Source organism: Tachypleus tridentatus, chromosome 13 (genome assembly GCF_004210375.1).
Source record: "Tachypleus tridentatus isolate NWPU-2018 chromosome 13, ASM421037v1, whole genome shotgun sequence".
Classification (NCBI taxonomy): Eukaryota; Metazoa; Arthropoda; class Merostomata; order Xiphosura; family Limulidae; genus Tachypleus; species Tachypleus tridentatus.
Genome location: NC_134837.1, coordinates 183,434,843 through 183,455,952, shown reverse-complemented (window position 1 = coordinate 183,455,952; position 21,110 = coordinate 183,434,843). Strand labels below are relative to the sequence as shown.

At 31.7% G+C, this 21,110-nt stretch overlaps 1 protein-coding gene across 5 annotated transcripts in view; it reads right to left on the bottom strand.

Annotated features, from left to right (window-relative positions):
- Window positions 1–21,110, bottom strand: part of LOC143239787 (filamin-A-like) — a 167,363-nt gene that overhangs the window by 66,184 nt on the left and 80,069 nt on the right. For 4 of the 5 annotated variants that reach the window (XM_076481298.1, XM_076481296.1, XM_076481297.1 and 1 more), the window contains 6 exons: window positions 19,456–19,642; window positions 15,994–16,164; window positions 15,003–15,132; window positions 12,514–12,670; window positions 11,210–11,399; window positions 10,115–10,365 (listed from right to left, as the gene is read on the bottom strand). In XM_076481298.1, the coding sequence (XP_076337413.1) occupies window positions 10,115–10,365; window positions 11,210–11,399; window positions 12,514–12,670; window positions 15,003–15,132; window positions 15,994–16,164; window positions 19,456–19,642 (1,086 nt within the window). The remainder of the gene's footprint in view (window positions 1–10,114; window positions 10,366–11,209; window positions 11,400–12,513; window positions 12,671–15,002; window positions 15,133–15,993; window positions 16,165–19,455; window positions 19,643–21,110) is intronic. The other variant, XM_076481301.1, reaches the window with a different exon arrangement.

Genomic DNA, 21,110 nt, shown 5'->3' with positions numbered 1-21,110 from the left:
CCTACAAATTGTGTGTTTCTTCTTGTGATTCTCGTGTTCTTACCAATCAAATTACATAATTAGGCCTAGATATAGGCTTTTTCAGTAGCCGAAATGTACATCTTTAATATAGGCGTGCTTCTACGCTTTTCGATCGAAGTGATAGTTCGTAAGTATCAGTCAGTAGGCCTAAGTATACATGCAAGTATCGTGGCAACAAGATTACTCTGTGACTGCATGCTTACAGCTTTCAGGTTCACGTAATCAGAGATTACCAATTTGCAAATTGAACAGTCCACATAAGTGGTTCCAAAAATCATCCCCCCCCATCGGGTGTAAAAATCTACGCCCCTGCCGTTGTACCCTATACTTCTAAAATCGTCTGTTTCTTTTTATCTCTTTGTATTTTCTAGAATCGTAGATCTATTTGTCAAAATCCACTGAAGCTAGTTCAATTACTTTATAACTCTTTTGACGAAATAAACATATTTCTTTCATCGTAGTTAATCTCACTCTAATATATATCAACTGCTAGGCCTTCCACTCATGCAACGACAAACTTTGCGTTTTTCTTAGACCTAATTCCTTCTCGCAACTTTACTTCTCGTCTACTCCTTATTTTCCCTATCATCTCACGGTATTTATATATTTATTACTTAATGCCTGTTCGCTATATCCTGGGCATCAATAAATTTCATGCGACGTTCTATAATCTCGATATCAATAAATTATAAAAACAGTGTACGACTCTAATCAATTTATGTAACTAAACTTTTAATAATGTTTTATTTAAAATTATTGCTTCTAACTCTCTCGTTACGAACAACAAAAATAAAATAAAATATATACTCACAAAATAAATTAATCAGTAATACCTACACTAAACATTCTTTTATACCATATTCCCTTCTTCAAGAGAAATATTTATACTATTTATTCGCTATATACAAAGACTGTTCTTATCTCACATACTAAGACTTCTCGTACAGTTTACACCAGCCAACATTTATAGTGCCCCCGTCTGTCTCTCATAGGGTAGAGTCTCCAACAAGGTGTCTCCTTAACGGTATCTTTTGTCTTCATCTTGACCTTGTTTTGCTTGAGGTTTATATTTCCTAATCTATCTATATACTGACACAGCAGAGTTTGTTCCTCTTCCTTATTAATCAGCTTGACACTTATTTTGACATCTTTGTACGTTTCACCTCCGATTAGCACTCTTAGTCTTAGTGGGTCCTTATCTTCTGTAATGAAGTCATTGTCTTCAGATTGTGCTTTCATGACACCTGTACTTGCCATGTCTATTTGTGATCATTAGCTACATCTGTTGGGTTTTCTTCCCACTCAAAGTACATCTTCAACAGATTCGCATGGTAGACCTTAGTTATCCAATTATATTTAACTTTACTGTATATTCTGTCGATTACTTTCTTTACAGTGAAAGGCCTTTTCTACTGCCCAGTAAATTTGTGGTTGTCTGTAGATAACAAAATTAAAACCTTCTGTCCGGCTTGAAAATGTCGACCTTTGGTTTTGTTATTGTAGAAGTATTTCCAGTACAACTGTTTTAATAGGTCTGGTTTAATACCCCTTTCTGGTTGTCTGTTTTGTAATTTTCTTTCTGTTTTGTATTGTACTTGACTTTCTATCAGACACTGTACCGGAGTTTCTGAGGTAATGAGTCTTTCTTCTGTACTCTCTACAGTTCCTTGGACGTTAAATTTTCGTTGCCGTTTTTCTAAGACTTTAAGAGATTTGACTTGCTTCTTTTCTTTTTAGTTCTTCTGATGACAGTAGCTGCTTTGGCAGTCTTTTTTTTCTGTCTAGTTTCTCTAAATTCTTACTACCTTTTATGTTTCCTATTACCAAGTTATACAGTGGTTCCTAACATACCTGGTCTCAAGGTCTACTGTATAATATGGAGCATCCATCTTTATTTCTGCCATGGGAATCTTTCTCACTGTTTCATTACACAGGTGTACCTCACCTTCCATCTGATCGTTGAATACTAGACTGGTTCTCATTGCAACCAGTGTCTCGTAGGACCTTCACTTTATAATCTTCAACATAACCCTCACATATTATGGTTTGTTGGCACTTTTTGATATTTTTAACATGCTCCCATCACCAGTGGTACTGTTGATCCGTTCGCTAGCTTGAGACAACCGTTAGTCGTGCACTGATCGATCAATTTTTCTTGCACTGAATTTGACAAGCAGTCTTTATTCTCTTTCTTCTTGCAGCAGCATCCACAGTGCCAGTATCTCTTTTCTTGCTTCTTACCAGTACTGTCTTTATCTTCAAATTTCTGCTATTGTTTGTTGGTAACGGACTTGCACTACTTTGCAATGTGTCCCATTTTATAACAAACACAGCATTTTTTATCCCTTTTGTCTATTAACCTACCGTCACCTTTCATAATCTCCTGCTTCTGGTAAACTATCACTGGTGTCGAATTTAACTGGATATTCTTGAACTTGCTAACTATATTACCTCCATGAGCTTCCATACACTATTCTGACAGCTTTATCATCTCCTCTATGTGGTCATAAACTGTTCTTGTACTAATAAGTCTGCGAGTCCCTGAAAACTATTTTCACACATGGCAATGCCATCCCACCTGGTAAAATATCGCTGCAGATGTGCACCAAACTGATATACATTCTCTCCAGTGTCTGTTTTAACTCCCCTAAGTTTCCAAAGAAACCCTCTTCAGTAAGTTCATATGATTTCAGTAAAGCCACTTTTACTTTGTCATAATTTGTAGAATCTGCATCATGTCTACATATACTTGTAGGCCTTTCTTTTATGAGAAGTAGGCCGATACGGATTGCCCAGTGCCTTTGTCCCAGTTCTGACTCTTGGGTGAATCTTTCACATCTCTCAAGAAAAGCATTCATGTGATCTTTCTTTTAAAATTTGGGCAGCTTGGGTCGACTGCTCCTGACTACTTCCTTTGGTTGGGTGAATTTTGCTATCTCGATTTATGTTCTTATTCTCTCTATTTCCAATCTTTCCTTTTTGTCCTCTTTTTCATCTCTTCACTTTACTTTCTGTCATTTTCCTTTTAGTCTTTCTTTCCCTCTTCTCTGTCTTTTCTTCTCTCTCTAGTTGCTGTTTTTAACAGTCATATAGTTCACTGTTTTTTAACCCAAGTTGATATTTTCTTTCTGACGATTCATTAAAATCACCTGACGTGGTTGTATAGCGTAATTGTAATCTCTACATTGTTGTTACTACTATTTCCGCTGTCGTTCACGTTTTCTTCTAACGCTGTTTACCACTGTATAAATCATGGCTATGGCTCGTTAACAGTCAAAGGTTAACCAGTTGTCAACTAAAGTCTTTAACTTATATAGCAATAAGATATATATATTGTATGTTTTGTCGGACTTAGAATTATTTTACAGCAGGTGTATGGATTTCTTAGCGATAACTTAAAAAATCAACGAACAGCACTCACTCCACTTGTTTTCAAAATAATATACTTATATATATAGCCGAAACTAGTTAAAACGTATGTACAAATTATTTACACTACAAAGATCACAGGCATATCATAAACACTATATATATAGTTATTTTCCCCTTGTCAAAAGTCCAGTTAGGCCTATTCAATTACTTTAGAATTTCAGTTCACAAGCCAAACTATCCATATATAGTTCACTTACTTTATCATCGAATTATTATGGTTGTTTCATATATTTATAAAACCGTCTGTTACCTTTTCTCTTTGTATTTCTGACAATCGTCTATCTATTTGTCAAAAGCTCACTTACGCTAGTTCAATTACTTTAGGATTTTCTTTGACAAAATAAACTGTTTACGCATCTCTTTTAACAGCATTAATCTCACTAAAAAAACCGAATATTTATGTATTTTTAAAAAAGGAAAATTAACAACAACACAAGCACACAAAAAGACTTGTTTTTTCTCAAGAAATTCCTATATATTTGGAAAGATTGATACTTTTCGTGAAATGATTCTATCTTAAGGATTAAAGTTTGCTTTATTTTCGCTCACATTGAAATACTACAAACCGTTGTTAAATTAAAGCTCTTACTTCTATTTTTAACATGAGTGTAGTACATACAGCCGCTAGTAACATTACACTGGGCTTAACTTATAACTTCTACAGCTGAAAATCCTGAAACCATTCACTAGTGCTCTCAGCAAGCTAGGAGTGGTAAAGTAGGCCGGCTACAGTTGCCGGAAGTTTGCTCTATATATCAACAGAGGTCGCTCAGTTAAACGTCCCAGTAGAATAATCTTCACATGGTGTGAGTGAGTCAGACAGAGTGGGTGGAATGGTAAAGGTTGTTTTATAAACATGTTCCATCATTTTGAAAACGAGATGACTCGAACTAATAACATTCCACTTTTCAAGATGAAATACCAGTGCACACTACATGCACGTGTCACATTTGTAACACGTGGCTTGTGTTGCACGAACATTCTCATACCCAAATATATAAAGTTTCATTCGTTATGCTCAGTTAGCATTTAATTTTTGCGATATTAAAACGTAGCATTTTAAAATTAATTCATAGTAGTTTCTTTAAATATCGGTTTCCATCTTTAGGTATTTAAAGAGTAGGTGAGCGTATGTAATGGCATGTTTTTTGTGTTGTTTTTGTACCTGCATTTAGTAATACAAGAATTTAAAAAACAACAACATCTAGTTTAGTTAATTTCAATGTAACTTTCGCATAAACATTTGGTTCAGGAAAACAATTAAGTTCCCTTGTTTCTTCATAGCAGATTATAGCTGTCTCTGCTTAGGATTAACGTTGTTGTCCACTTCGCTTAAATGTTGGAAGGGTCAAAGACTGTAACGTCTTTTGCTGCCATAATGGATATCTGAATGTTAAAAACAGCAAATGATGTTAGAGAACAAAAGTCACATGGTAATGAGTTCGCAGGAGAAAAAAATACAAGACTGAAGCAATTATCCTTTCATAGTCTTATTAGTTATTCAACATGACTAATTTGGTAGAGATTCAGCTTGAGATTGGAAAACAGACGTTTTCACTTAACTAAAACTCAGATGAGTTTTCAAATTCAGATTATTCTATAAACTTCTTGTTTAACTCCTGTTATTAAGTGGGCATGTCTAATTTTTGTGTGAAAATTAGTTCACCTGAATATATTAAAAGTAGATAGGGAAGAATTCCAGGAGGGGAGAACAGAATGGCAAGAGGCAGTTATTTAAGCAGAGACCTACAGAAGCTCAGTGAGTTGGAGGTCTCCGGGTTCTTGATGGAATTTGCCTCACCTACCTGACACTGAAATTTGGAGTTCTGTATGAAAGATCAAATTCTGAATATATCTGGCTATCTTAATGTTCCTTTAGAAAATGTTTGTTTCATTCCTCATTATGAAGTACTCCTAAATTTTGTTATATTGCTTACACAGTTGAAAATCCATTACAAAGAGACACCAGCTTAGCTGAAAACATCAGTCACAAGACTAGATGGTGTTCAACCTGTTGCCATTTGATTGGTGAAAAAAAAAAAGACACTGGATGTGAGAAATGAGTTCCAACAAAGTCAGGTGAGGCACATGGTGAAACACTAAACTGTATATAGTTTGATAAAACATTTTAGTGAATATATATATTTATAAGTGTGTAGTTATTCTGATTAAGGCTTTATGATTCTTTAACTTTTTCAATCATTGTCAAATGGTTTGACAGTGTGCTTATCATGAAAGTGTTTTTAGCATTTCAGTGATTACGTTTGGATTAATGTAAAAAAAATTATTTATTTTAAATATCAGCACAGCATTTTAACTACCTCTCTTCTCTATGGGGGTAGTTTTATGTTTGTTGTTGAACACATTATACTATCTATCTGTACTGTCCCCACTACAGGTATACAAACTAACACTTTAACATTATTGGCTTTCATTCTTACTTCTGAGTCACTGGTCTAGGAAGCAGATCTTTGTTATTACAGGTTGTTTTCTTATATATCATCAGTGATAAAGGTTTTGAGTGTGTCTGCACATGTAATTACCTCTTTTTTTGTCTATACAAGAATGTACTTATGTATTAACTTTCTGTACTAGAAGATTTTTTTTTAAAAGGTCTTATGTTACAGTCATTGTTAAAAAGTATTTTTGTAGCATGTATTTTACAGGTAGAGTTTTTGAATTAGGGACTGCTGAATTGTGGAAGGTTTTCATGTAATGACAAGTTTCTTTGATTATTGTTTAATCCTGTATTATGATAAATTCATTTTTGAAATGTGTTTAAGATAGCTTTATTTTTTTATTATGTGTAAATCTTAATTAGAAGGTTATGTTGCCCATGCATTGTGTAATTGTTCTTAGGGGACACAAATATAAATGTTTTGCAGGGTGGGATTCATCTTCAGCTAAGACAACTGCCCTCAGATGTGTCAGAAGTAATAAATTTAAAGGAATCATTGATAAATATCCAAATAATAAGGAATGTCTTAGAGTTTATATACACATGTACAGTTTAACAGATGGGCCAGTACAGATTGACCAACAGGTCCCTTGTTGTCCTTAAATGTTATGTTATACATGGGTTAAGATATGCTGTAAAGATATACAATCTCTTATAATCCCAAAGATGTTCTAAACAGCAAAAGCTATTAGTAACAGTAAAGCTTGTATACAAGGCTGGATTAAGGGTTTTACCGGTCCTAAACTTTTCAACTTATAGGAACTCCCTCGAGAAAAAACCCCTACGTGCAATACATTTCTAGTCATAGCTTTGGGCCCCCTAATTAGTGTAAGGTCCTGAGTTTCAGTCCGGTAAGCCCATGCCTTAATCCGTGGTTGCTTGTATAGGCATACAGGATGCAAATAGCTCTATATAATAACAGAATTGAAAGCACCAAGTTCAGTGAATCTAAATTACCTCATTATTATACTCTGCAGTACTTATCAAACTGACTGAACACGTAATACTTCCCTGCATTATTGATAACTCAGTAAACTCTGACCATGGTTTCTAAAATCATTCTGACACATTGCTTCTTCAAAAACTGAAATAAGCTTAGATACCGAGTTTTTGGTCTTGATATATACTATCTTTCTAGTTCCTTTTTGTTATATTTATAGGGACCTCTGATCTACTGTGATAAAATGTCTTTCTCTCATGGTCTTAATGCTATGCTCAGAAAGTAGCATTTACACAATGTAACAGACATCCAAGAAAATTTTAAAATTTAAAGTTTATAAAATACAAGTTACATATTAATACACATATATTTCTTTAATAAAACAAATTTACAATACTTTGCTACAACCTAATAACAGAAATGTCTTAGAAGGGGAAATGTACTTAAAACAAATTATAATAAATTATTGTAGGTAATGTAATGGACAGTGTGTGCATTATAAGTACTTGTACATACATACACACAAACACAGCATTACTAAACATATAAAACATTGTGCAGCTTAGTGAAAGCTTTCAGTTCTCATACTGTCTTATGTAAAGGCCTATCTCCTTTCAGATGGAGAAGCAAGGATGTGATTGCAACCTAGAGAATGACTTATAGAAATGTGGCATCTGAGCTGTGAATAGTGGTGTGGGTCTGTTTCAGATGATTTGGACCTAATCCACTGATAACAGTAAAGAGCTAAGAGTACCTTATTACATTCTTGATGGTAGTGCACTGAAGGAATTCTGTGAGAAATGACCACACTTTCTCAAGCATTATGATACAGCAAACGTCTATAATGTACAACTCATGATGGCCAACAGTTGTTTGATACAAATAGTGTATCAAACAGACCTCTTCCAACCCAGAGATACAACTTAGGCCCATTTGAACAGATACCAAACTCTAATTACATTTGGAGACTGACATGGTAGTCTAGTCCATTAAATGTATGTTATCTGTTGGTAAAATTTGTTAGCAACAAAGTCCAGGTTATGATTATTACCAAGTGGAGCTCAGAAACCCAATACTCACCTCCATATGGCATGCATACTGTAACTTACGTAACTGTCCCATTATTTTACCATTATAAAGACTGATACAAGGATCAAAATATTACATTCCTTCTTTCGAAAATAATTTAACTGTTTGAGGAATTTCATCATTTTAGTTGGCTTTCCCAATTCAGAGTGCATCTGTATTCCTTTAGTTACAACCAATGAAAGTGAACATATTGTTTGGATTAAAAAAAAAACATTCATGAGGATGTACAACTTTACATGATGGAATCTAATCCTCATGGTATCTTTCCCTTGAGTGAATGTAATTTTATTTCATTATTTCTATTCCTGTGATAGTATTAAAAGTTGTTTTTTTTTACAAGACCTAACAGGACTACTTTGCTTTTAACTTTTAGTGAATTGTGTAGCAATCAGTAACTTTCACATACAACTAAAATGTAAACTATTCAACAAACACATAAAGCTAGCTCACTTTTAAAATTTGTGTAAGTTACATAAATGCTACATTGAATTGATTACTCAACATAAGAACAAATACAAGAGTTTATTGGTCAAAAACAAGTTTCACATAAACCAAATCTTTGTCTTCAAACCACTGCTTTTAGAAGAGCCCCAAGAACTGATGAAAAATGTATTATTAACAGGTAGAGCCTAGTTTTTCTATTGTTAAAATGTAACACCAATCAGTCTGCTCATTCTGTGTCAAAAACCAATATCTTTATGATTTATACTCATAAGATATTTTTTATATATTATTCAAAATCTATCTTCAATTGACTACTAATTTTTTTTTCACTTTAGTCAGGTTTGCTTGTTTGTTTTGAATTTCGCGCAAAGCTACTCAAGGACCATCTGTGCTAACCATTCCTAATTTAGCAGTGTAAGACGAGAGGGAAGGCAGCTAGTCATCACCACCCACCACCAACTCTTGGGCTGCTCTTTTACCAACAAATAGTGGGATTGACCATCACATTATAATGTCCCCACGGCTGAAAGGGTGAGCACGTTTGGTGCGACTGGGATTCAAACCTGCAACCTTCAGATTACAAGTCGAACGCCTTAACACGCTTGGCCATGCTGGGCCCCTTTAGTCAGGACTTCCTCAAAACCAACATTAATTAGAATGAAGAATTGCTTCCTAATATCAAAATTTAAAAAAACAAAATGCTACTAAAGTTACGAGATTAAAAAACCACAAATTTCCCATTTTTAAATTTAAACATCAAGTGATGAAAAACTAATTTTCTAACTTCTTACTTTTTGTTTAAGTTTGAATATGTACAAATATAATTAACTCATATTCAATTCAATCATACTGACCTTTTTTCTTTTTTCCCAAATTAGTTTTCAACTATATTTCACAAAAAAAGTAAATTTTTAACCATGAAACTACTTTTGTTTACAAGAAACTAACCCTTGTAACAGCATGGTTCAGAAAAAAACATTTCTTGGCAGCCTACATCTTTAATGTTTGGTAACAAATAACTTTTCTGCTTTCTCAGCAACATAAATATTAGCACTCACATCTGACTGACTAAGTTAGTATTAACCAAAATAATTATCAAAATTAAAATAATAATTAAAGGTACAGTGCTTTAAATTCTCTTTTCTTTCATTAACACTAAAAATACTAAAGTGATTTTTGTATTTGAAACAGTTTCTTTTTTCATGGTTGTTTTCTAGCATGAAACCCTTAACTTCAATAATAACACACAATTCAAATTTTGAAATGAAGCTCACTCACTATCGAATTTATAGGTATAACTGACTTGAAAGTTTAGCACAGTATTAAACAGAAAATACAAATTGTTAACATATACAGCTATAAACATCAGTTGTGATGTAATGTATGAAGCTAAGTTTTAAATTTTCGTTTATTTGTCGAGTTTCATGAAAGCTACTTGAGACCTATCTTCTCTAACTGCCACTAAAGGGAAGTCAGTTAGTCAGTACCACCAGTTCCTCATTCTTGAGTTAATCTTTTACCAATGAAAATTGGGATTAACTGTCATAATTTAGCAATCCCACAGCTGAAAGGGAGAGAATGTTTGATGAAAGGATTAGTACCCCAGAACCATAGATTGCTATTTAAGTGCTAAATAGCAGGTTTTTATCAGGTTAAGGTTTGACTTTTCTTTGAACTTAAGAATTAATATAACATATATCACGACAGTCTACAAATAATGATGTACTTACGCTGACAGTAAATTTTCCCCCAGGCACAGGCTGGCCACCAAACTTAATGCTGATGGTATATTCTCCTGCATCTTTCAAGCTATAGTATATGGAAAAAGTACCATCACCATTGTCCTCCACCTGTATATCTAGGTCTGAATCTACTCCTGTAGTACTTGTAATTCTACATGTTACAGCACCACTTCCAGCTTGCTCTGCATTCACTGTCAGGCAGTATTCTTCTCCAATGACCAATTGCTCTTGTACACCTGCTAAGAAAAAACAAAAAGTTCTGAACTAAAAGTAACTTCAGGAAACATAATTGAAATGCATTCCCATAAAATGAAATTAATTACATCCAAATATTTTGTGTTTTTTTTACTTAATAGAGAAAAATAACTAAATTTACTATCTTGATTACTTGTATAATTAATAAAACGTTTTACAGTCTTGTTCTAGTTTACAGCAAGGTTACTGTGATAATGATGAATGAGAAGTGAAAACATCAAAGATACTTACTATTTGTTGTCATCATCAGTAGGAAAGGAATGTTAACATTGATGTTCAATGTGGGCTGAAGTATTCTAACATACAATATTCTGCATTTAAAATATTCTGAGTGTTGTGCAAGATTTTTTCAAATTCAAAAGTAGCCTGGTGACCTTGCATTCTTTTAGATTTTGCAATAATGATAAGTAATGTAAACAGAAGAAACCAGAAGCACATGATAATATTTGAAAGAACATTCAACTTTTATCTGACTGCTATGTGAAAAAACCCTCAACAGTGAACAGCACTGAATGTATGAATCAAAAAGGAGGGTGGGGGGACAGAAAATGTAAAGAATATTTATACATCAAAATATATCAATTTTTCATTTGCTGAGATCAAAATGTAAAAATGAGTGTCAGTACTGGATAGAGCAGATATAGTGTGGTTTACATATTATTATACATTTCTTTATTTTACTTTGATGCTCTTATGAATAATTAACAGTATTTCTATAATTAAAACTAAGGCTGCTGTACAGATTTAGTTTTGACAATCAGAAGTCCTCTTAACTACCAAATTGTACCTTCTATTGTAATAGTTTAGATCCAGTGATGTAAAACTCACCCATGACTCTGCATCTGTCGGCATGACCAACAGTAAAGCTATTAACAGTGAAGGGAACATTGGGTACATCTTGACCTCCGTGTTTTACGTAAATTTTGTAGGAACCAACATCATCTGGAACATAAGTAACTTTGTATGTTCCGTCATGATTATCCACAATGGTCACTTTTCTTGGAGTGTTATCTGGACCCTTGATATAATCACAACAGTTTTGATTGTATAAAAAAGGTTGAGACAAATATGTTCAGAACATACATGTTTATGGAAGTAAGTTATCCTGATGTAATATTAGAATGACAAACATTAATTTATAAGAATAATAAAGCGGTTTATTTTTGAAGAACATACTAAATATTTTAACAGAACATTGGTCTTTTTTTTTCTGCTATAGAAGTAAATTTTTAAAGCTTTCAAACAAATATAATTTAGTATGAAAACAATTTTAAAAAGGAAAAGATTGTGTAAAGAAACTAAAAAAAAAAAAAATCTATGATTTGCTTTCAAATCTTCTAAGTTCCACTGTTTGACATCTATTCATCTTCCACTGGGTTCACATATTACTCCCTTGCCACTTTATTTATTTTACACTGGTGTAAATGTTTATAATCTACTTCAATCAACGGTATTTAAACTTTGCCCATAGTTGTCTTCAAAGCAGAATTTCATTTGTGGCTTTTCACATCACATGTTATGAGGTTATGTTGTGACCAAGATGCTGTACTACTATAATCAGATAAATGAAAGGAAAATCTCAAATCATACAGCAATCTTAGCATAGATAAATCTATGCTTTGGTACAGGCAAAACAAAACATCTAAAAAAAAAAGTCAATATCTGTGTTTACAGGTTTATTCCACAGAGGTATTCAGAAACATAAATTTTAACGTTTTTAATTTTTAATTATGAGTTATGTTAAATAAATGATAAAAGTGACACTATCAGTTACAAATATATTTTACCAAAACTTGAAATAAAGTTATGGTTATTATTTTTACTTAAGATTTGAAATTTGATACACAGGTGTTCACTAATAATATCCTTTCATGAAGTAAAAGAGATTCATCTGAAATTTTTGTTAAAAATATTTTAGTGATTGAAAAACTGTAATTTTGGAAGAAGTTTCAAAGGTGAAAAGTAAGGAAAAACTTGTTTTATAAGACTGACAACTAATTGTTTTTCTACATACAGATAACATCAGTATTTAACGTGTAGCTATTTTCCATTCATTATTTTATCATAACTGTCACAAGCCTTCAAGAATGTTATCTTATTCCAACTATTTTAAGAGAGGTGGATAAACCTACCTTCACTAAAACTTCAGGTTCTGCAAATCCTGCATCTGTGGCATCGATAGTAAACTCTGCAGGAAAGCTTGCAGGAACACCTTTACTGCTGATACCTAAACCTGTGACCCTCACATTTTTTGGTTCCACTGTAGGTTTCACTTTCATTTGGTAAGGACTATAAATACAAGTGTATCCAGTTATTTTATGATCTATATAATTAAAATGGTTAGACCATACTTTAATAGTTATTCAAACTAAGGATTTGGAAGACAAGTAGCAATAATACTGAAATAACATAATTCCTGAATACTTGTATAGAAAATGTAATCTAATTAAGTGGACAGGAACATAGTACTTCCTCTTTCTTTGCATATGAATAAGTGAAGAAATTGTATTCATACTTCACATGATACAAATATAATAATGCCAGTATTTTTAAATAACAATTCTTCATGATTACTATCTAACATTTTTTATACATAAACCAACTGTTGTTGAATGCATAACTTCTATACTACCCATTGTATACTTTATATTTTGTACATCTGAGAAAATAAGCATGAACTATTTAGTACTTATTTTAATAAGTGCACAAAATGTACAAAAAGAACTTCGACACGAGTTATTTGATACATATAAACAGACCCTGAATATGAGATTATTTTATAGGCAGATCCTCTGCAAAGTTGAAAGTGACCCACCCCATAGAAGGGTGGGTGGGAGTCAATTTAAAGAACAGATTAACATTTCCCAGTTTTTCACCAGCAACAAGTTCTACAGACTGTCTAAACAAGCTGTTACTTAACTAATGTTAATCAATGCAATCCTGTTAAAAAACTATAGTAACACAAAATAGCAGCAGATAATTTACCATTAAAATAGCATATTACAGAGGCAGGTTTAGAAGCCATTCTGTAGAAAATTAAAAACAAATTAGAATACATCTTGAAAGATTGTTTTCTCATCAGTCTGGACAACAGTGGATCGTTTACTTGCTGTTTGCAACTGAAATCTATTTGTGAAATAGTCACCAACTGCTGTAAGTGGCATAAACTCCACTGTTGCTCTAATGAACATGCCTGTATGATTGGTTATACTCAATGAGTAGCATGCTTTTTTTTTAAACTGACAATCAGGGTTAGACTATACCTTTACAAAATTCATGATAGAAATTTAGAAACACCATTTTTAAAATAAATATTTACATATAACTCTTTTTATTTTGTTGTTGATTTCCACAGCCAGCAACATTCCTATTTATAAATAAAAATAAATACAACTCAAGATCTCCTTAATATTAAAGCATCTATAAACTAAAAACAAATCCATGAAAAAGACAAACTTCCCAACCCTTGAACAAGTAGCTTTATTGGCAAAGATCTGTGGTAATGATAAATGAATGGTTTATTTTCAAAATGTTTTATACCTAATATATGTACTTCATAAATGTTGACCAAGTACACTAAAAAGATTAAATTCTTATGTAAAAAGTGAAGTAATTTCTTTCATTATAAACCTTTAACATGTTTACTTCATTAACCTGCCACCTACTTCTACAACAGTAACATGAGTATTAATGTTATCATAAGTATATTTAGTAAATTAAATTAAAACACAATCTTTCGTTCTTATGGAGTGATTAACCCTCAAATTTCAAACTTGTATTTTATGCTGTTAACTGTGGTTGAGGTTCACAAACTTGTGGTGTTTTCAGGCGAAACAGTTTCTGCAAAGAACATTAGGTAAGTCCACTTTATAACGGTAAGTTCAATCAGAAAAACTGTAAATTCAATCAGTAAATCTGAGTTTAGCTAAATGATTGAAGTTTTAGCAAAGAAAAATAAAATAAACAGACTAGATGAGTGATTTAAAGCATATAACAAGTATTATCTGACTACAAAACAAAGATACGCAGTGCATACTCGTATGGGCACTGAATGGTCATCTCGTACAGGATCTGCAAATTGATTAACATTTCTCTCCCTGAATGACCAAGCAGAACTAATGTTAATCCAATGGTCTGTGCTAACAGGAAAAATCAAATTTAACCATAATGACATACATTTCCATGTGACTAATCATTCTCATACAATATAGTTATGACTTGAACCTCCAGATATCATCTACTCAGCTGGTGAAGGACACTGCTGTCCACAGTAGAAGCATCCCACACTTTTTTTTCTTCCTTGCCTGTTGATTTGAGGTTCACTGCACTAATCAATTAATGGGAAAATAAATTATTAAATACTCCAATTTACTCAGCTATATATACAAATGTTCTTTGTAAAATACATGGGAAAACCTAGCAGCAGTCAGTGAAATTAACCAAAGTCTTGCTGGTATTTTTTCATTAAATAATTTTGTATGACATTTAAGTTAACAAGAATTCTGTGAACAACAAAGTGATAGACTCAAAAGCAGTATGGCATATACATAGTTTGTAAACATTTACTTAAAAAACCTCATGTTGTTTACATGAACAGTTTTAGTACCAAGCCATTAAATACCTTCCAGAAATTTCTTTTCCTCCATAAGTAATCTTGATATCACATATGCTATTCTCAGGAGGAGGCACATAAGTAACATCATACGTTCCATCACCCCTATCGTTGATTTGTGGTTTTATTGGTACTGGTCCTGGAATATGATATTACAAAAACAATACCATTCTTTAAACACTCCAAATCTTATACTGGTAAAACCTGATTCACTATTATATATGAAGTTAAACTTTGGAGTGTATTTTTTTTGGTAACATTTTGTATCAGAAACTTATCTCCAGATCCTCAAACCCAGGCTTTTATTGATTTCTTCAGGTTAATGAATGTGGTAACTTTTTATAAATGAAAAAAAAATTAACTGTTAAAAGATAAGTTTCATTTTTTGGTTTAATATAAAAAAATAATTTAGATTTCTTTTCCTTTGGTGCAAATTTGCCCATTTTTACATGAAAGATAGGTTAATTTCTAAATTTCATTATCCAGGTCACAAAAGCAAAGTTTGAAGGGAATTATGGTCATTTTCTGTACTTTGTCAAGATAAGCAATTAGGAATTATTACATACTACCAAGGAACAAAATTTGTGTTACATAGTGTAATCTGTAAATATGTGTAACAGGAAACACACAGATAAAAAATAAAATATGTAACTGAAAGCTAATTTTAATAATCGGTAAGTGTAAAAAATATGAACCATGTCTCACAAAATAAACTGGTGCCAAAGAACAAAAACTATGGCAAGTTTCAAGTAGTGCCATTACATAACAGTGATTTTATACTACACCCTTCAAGCTTATAAGAAATTGTCTTAAAATCCCAGAAGTACATTGAATGTATTATGAAACTGCATAGTAGCAGAGACAAAATATAACAAAGTAAAATATGGGTATACTCACTATATCTGCTACATTCATTTTAATGTTCAGGATAATGGATATTATTTCTGTAGACAAATGCATGAAACAAAGAAATCTATGTACATTTGTTACAGTTCTTTACCTTTCTCAGAATAAATGTCTACATTTAATGGAGCTCTGCCCGATTTTCGAGCATCAACAGTAAAGTTTAAAGGAACATTAGCTCGACAGTTCTTTGGTTCTAAACCAGGACCATAAGCGTGAACTTTAGATGCATCCACCCCAACAAATGCAGTCACCTTGAAAGGACTTCCTGCCAAATTAAGTACATATTAAGTAAAGACAATTAAACCAGTATCTCACACACCACCACTATTTAATACTTTTAGATTCTATGATTAGAATATGGATGTTGGACATATAATTTTAAAATTTCAAAAAGTATTGAATGAAATTTTCATATACAAAATTACAATTAACAAGAAGAATTACTTATTTAGAGATAATAACACTTTTTTAACAATTAATTCAACTAAAGAAAAGAGATTTTTAAAACTATAAGTATAAAATGCTGAGTAAATAAAGTAGAATTTCATTAAAAAATATTCAGATAGAAATAATTTCAAAGACATATATTTAACTGATATAGAATGATAACCTACCCTACGTGGCAGGTCAGGGTAAAGTGTGCATACCATGACCTTTTGCACAGTCTCATCAAACATATTATGTATTTAATGTCAGAATTGTTAACTATTCATTTTACCTTACACTGCTGATTTGGCAGCAGTTAGTGATAGAGAGTAAATACCACATTACGGTACATCAAGATACCGAAAACACTATAGATATTCATTCTGGAGATTCTAGATCTTATGTAAATACAATATGCAAACTGTACAATTGATGAAAGTGTTTGGATTCTTTGCACAAGCCTCACTTTGCACTCTGATTTGTCAGAGTTTAGTTCAGATTAATGTAATCAGTTCACAGAAATATCTTGAGTTCAAAAACTTTTGTAACAAAACTTTTTAGATTTGTATATTTTACTAAAACCTTTGCCATATTTCGTGTAGATACATATAATGACTTTGGAATATTATAGTCAACACTCCTTCTCTAATATGGGGCTCACCCAAGAATAAACTTTATACTGCAAGCAAGCATTAAATATCTTTATGATGTTTAAGGATGACATTGGTTCCTAAAAGTCATTAAGTAAATTTAGAGAAAGAAAGGTACATTTTAAAGATAGACCTCATTTCTTCAGGAATCCACATTCTATAAGCACCTGGGTTATCAGTTTTTCAATTAGATGTTTCACATGTAGTGCTGATTGTATTACAAACACACACATATATACATAAACAGAAAGTAAACACACATAACTAACAAGCTGATTCAGAGACAAATGAAATGTTTATACTTCTTGAATTCCATTACTAAATATAATTTTCTGTTTGCTTTGCTTTAGCACAAAGTCACGGAACAAGCTTGTATTTTAGCACTGTATGTCTGTAAACTTAATACTGCCCCATTAACTGGGGTATCTGGTTTTACGAATGTTTCCATAAATACTCAATTTTAATACAAAAAGAAACATTGTAGATAAGTATTAAAAATTACTGGCTGAGTGATCTGCTACAACACATAACAAGCATTCATTTTTGACTTGTATGTGTATAATAAATAACATCAACTCACTTTAAGACAGTCTCTTTGGATTTTTTACATTTAACTAAGTTAAAGCCTTAGAAATGTTTTTATTTTGGAATAAAATATGAGCATAATTTTAACATCAGATATTATAGCATTAAAAAGTTACAAAGAAAATCACATATTAAAAATTTAAAAAAAAACTATTTGTAATATGTGTAATATACCCACCAAATGTTAAAAAATGATGACATATTCCAAGAAATGGACAACATAAAATAAGAGATGTATGCATTGAAGTAGTTGTTCATAATGTTCTAAAGTATAATGCTTGTGATAGTAATATAAGACCAAAAAAGGAAAAATAAACAGTAATCATCTAACTTCATTAATTACTGTTAAATCAAAATTTAATTAGTGCTCAATAAGCATAACTATATCATTATCATTACTGTAGAGGTGAAGATCATCAAAAACAGAATCTAGTTTTATAAGTCCAATAAAAAGACTCCCACAAATTGGAAACTATACATTGAGATTCATTATGATTTGAGATGTTAATGTAACAGGGTATTAAACTCAGCTGTTTTCTCTTTGGACATCTTTTGAAAATATAAGCAGAAATTAAAGTTCTATTGCTCATTAAATTGTAATAATTATTAAATATGTCTTATTTGAAAACCTTATAAAAATCTAAGAAAAAAAACTTTCTTTATATACTATGAAACCAAATGTCTCAGACGACTATCTGAAAATAATGACATGATTTCTAAAACTTTGAAATTGGTTCTTGTTTCAAGTGAGTTTTCTTGTCATCAAAAATTAAATCATAATTTATAGACCACAAGTTATGGGATTTGAATATCAGAAAATTATTAAATATTTCTAAAATAATAAATAACAAAGCTAAAACTTTTTGTATATTATGTATTCCATTCCACTTAAAATAAAAATGTTACTATGGTGAAATAAAAAATGAATTATACTGTAGTAATTTTGACTGTTAGTGAAATATTTAATTTTATATTTCAGTATCTGTGCTTCAGAACTACCTGTGTAGAGGATTTTGTGTGATGGTAATACACTGGATGCCAATTTCACATTTTTTTATAGAAATAGAAATAAATTAAAAAGATAAAATAGATTTAGCTTCCATTGCAGTGTGGCAAAAACTTGATTTTTCTCTGTAAAGTCCAGCACGTATGTTAGTGTGAGTTCTGAAATATACGTGTAGACTGTTACAGAGTAATGAAAACAAACAGTGTAGCCTTGATAAACATAAGTTACAGAATAAATAAAACACTACTCAATACACTGAATAAATTGTAAACATTCACACTAAGAGAATGTAACAATGTAATAAGAAAGACAAAGCTTTGTCATCTTTCGATAGCTTACTCATTCAATAGTCTTTCCACTAGCATAGACAACTGTTGCTAATGAAATAGGCTTAACATGATATTGATAATTGTTTTAACATTAGTTGTTATATAGTTATTGAGGAGATAAATAATTAAAAACCACTCAGTGCCTAATTTATTTTATAATAATCCAAATGTCTTACAAGACTGGTTGAATTTGGATATGAATGTTCAAGTTTGACTAACTGTGCGAGACTGGGCACTAGAGGTTAGGGTTGGTGATTTGTAATGTAGATATTGTGCAGTAAACCTCTAGTGTTTTATTTGAAAACCATAATGTTATTCAAATAGCCATTTTGTGAACTAGTTTGACTAACACTGGTAACATTCCCATATGGAAACATATTGATAGTTTGGATTCAAATGATCGGATGGGCATACTAGTTTACATACACAATATTGAGATTCAAAAAAGTCAAAAGGTATTTCAAGAAAGTATGGTTCAAAAAGAGCTACAAGTAGTAGGAAAAAGGTTAATAAATCAACAACCAAGTCACTTCTGTCCAGCGGTATTTAAAAATCCTTACCAGGAATATCCTGATTAGCAAATTTGATGCCAATATCATAATCTCCAGGCTCGGTTGGAATGTATTCCACAGTACATGTACCATCTCGGTTGTCTTTACAAGTCATTTTAGCCTCTGAAGGACCTTCAACAGTAAGTCCCAGACCACCGGTTCCAGCCCCTTTAGTCTCAACAGTAAAAATGTTGGACTGCAAGAAAACAGTGGAAAATGTTAATATTATATTAATCTTAAAGGAACTGTGATGTACCTTAGAATATTAAGCTGAAGAATGGTATGAAGGTCAAAACACAAAGTTACTATTTTACAAAACAGAAATAATGCAGCAATTTGAATTTAAAATTGACTACAACTTAGCAGCTATAAGAGATTCATGATATCTTAGCCATAATTTCCTCTTAAACCTGCTTATAATGCTACAGTTCTATCAGTTTCTTTTAAAAAAAAATTGTATTTACATGGATGCTAAAACTATTAAACCAAATATTTTTAGAAATCTCATCAGCTGAGTTTTAGTAGGTTGGCATAAAAGACGTCCATCTTTCACTCTAAATCCTTACCACTGCTGTGGAAAACTGTCAAAAACTCAAATTACTTAATTATGAAAAAGCTGGCATATAATTATCTAATCATATACATAATGATGGTTCCAAGATTTAGATAATTAGTTCTGAACTAATATTCCTAAAGTAATAATTAACATGAAGTACTTATAATACAATAATACCAATCTGTTTGCAACAGTTTATCCTACAAGAGAGGAAGACAATGTGATAAACTTGGATGTGAGAAAAACAAAGCAAAAAGAAGTCTTCTACCTCCATCTAATTTATAACATAAAAGTCAGCAAAATCTGAATATTTTTATGGCTGCTTCCAGAAAGAACTAGGATCAAGAGTGTATAAGTTGGGGAAGAGGGATACATGTCTCCCAATAATTTCTAGACAAATTGCTATGTAAAACATAATTAAGGATTATGATTACCATGTCAATATTTCAGAGCCCAAAAAATATTCTAGATGGTATAATTATATTTGTATGTTCTAAACATATATGCATTACACTTCATCCTATTCGAAACAAATTTGTGCTCATTTATAAAATAAAACCACTATGGACATTGTTATGGGTATTCAATAATGTATTTTTTGCAAGAAGTGTCTTTTGAAAAATTAAAAAAGCTACACAAATGTTATCTGTAATATATAATCTAATATAATTTGTTTTTTTGCAAATCTAGATAACTATCACTCTAAAATAATCACATATAAATGTGTGTGTGTCTGTGTGTATATATGTTTATTCTAAGTACTTATAATTATTATATAAATATAGTGCTTTCGTTAATAGGTAGAGTATAAACTATGTCCCTTATCTTCTTGGTAGCATTTAGATATGATATTATGAGTATAAACAATGATGTTTTGACAACATAACTGAGAAATGTTATAGTGCTATGATTACAAAAAAAAACTCATACAGGCCTGAAAACTGAATCTTAGCTACTACTAAAACACAAAAATAGTCCTTCTCAGACTTCCCTGAAGACTAAATACTTGACACTATTAAAACACAGAAATAATCTTTCTCAGACTTCCCTGAAGACTAAATACTCGACACTATTAAAACACAGAAATAGTCCTTCTCAGGACTTCTCT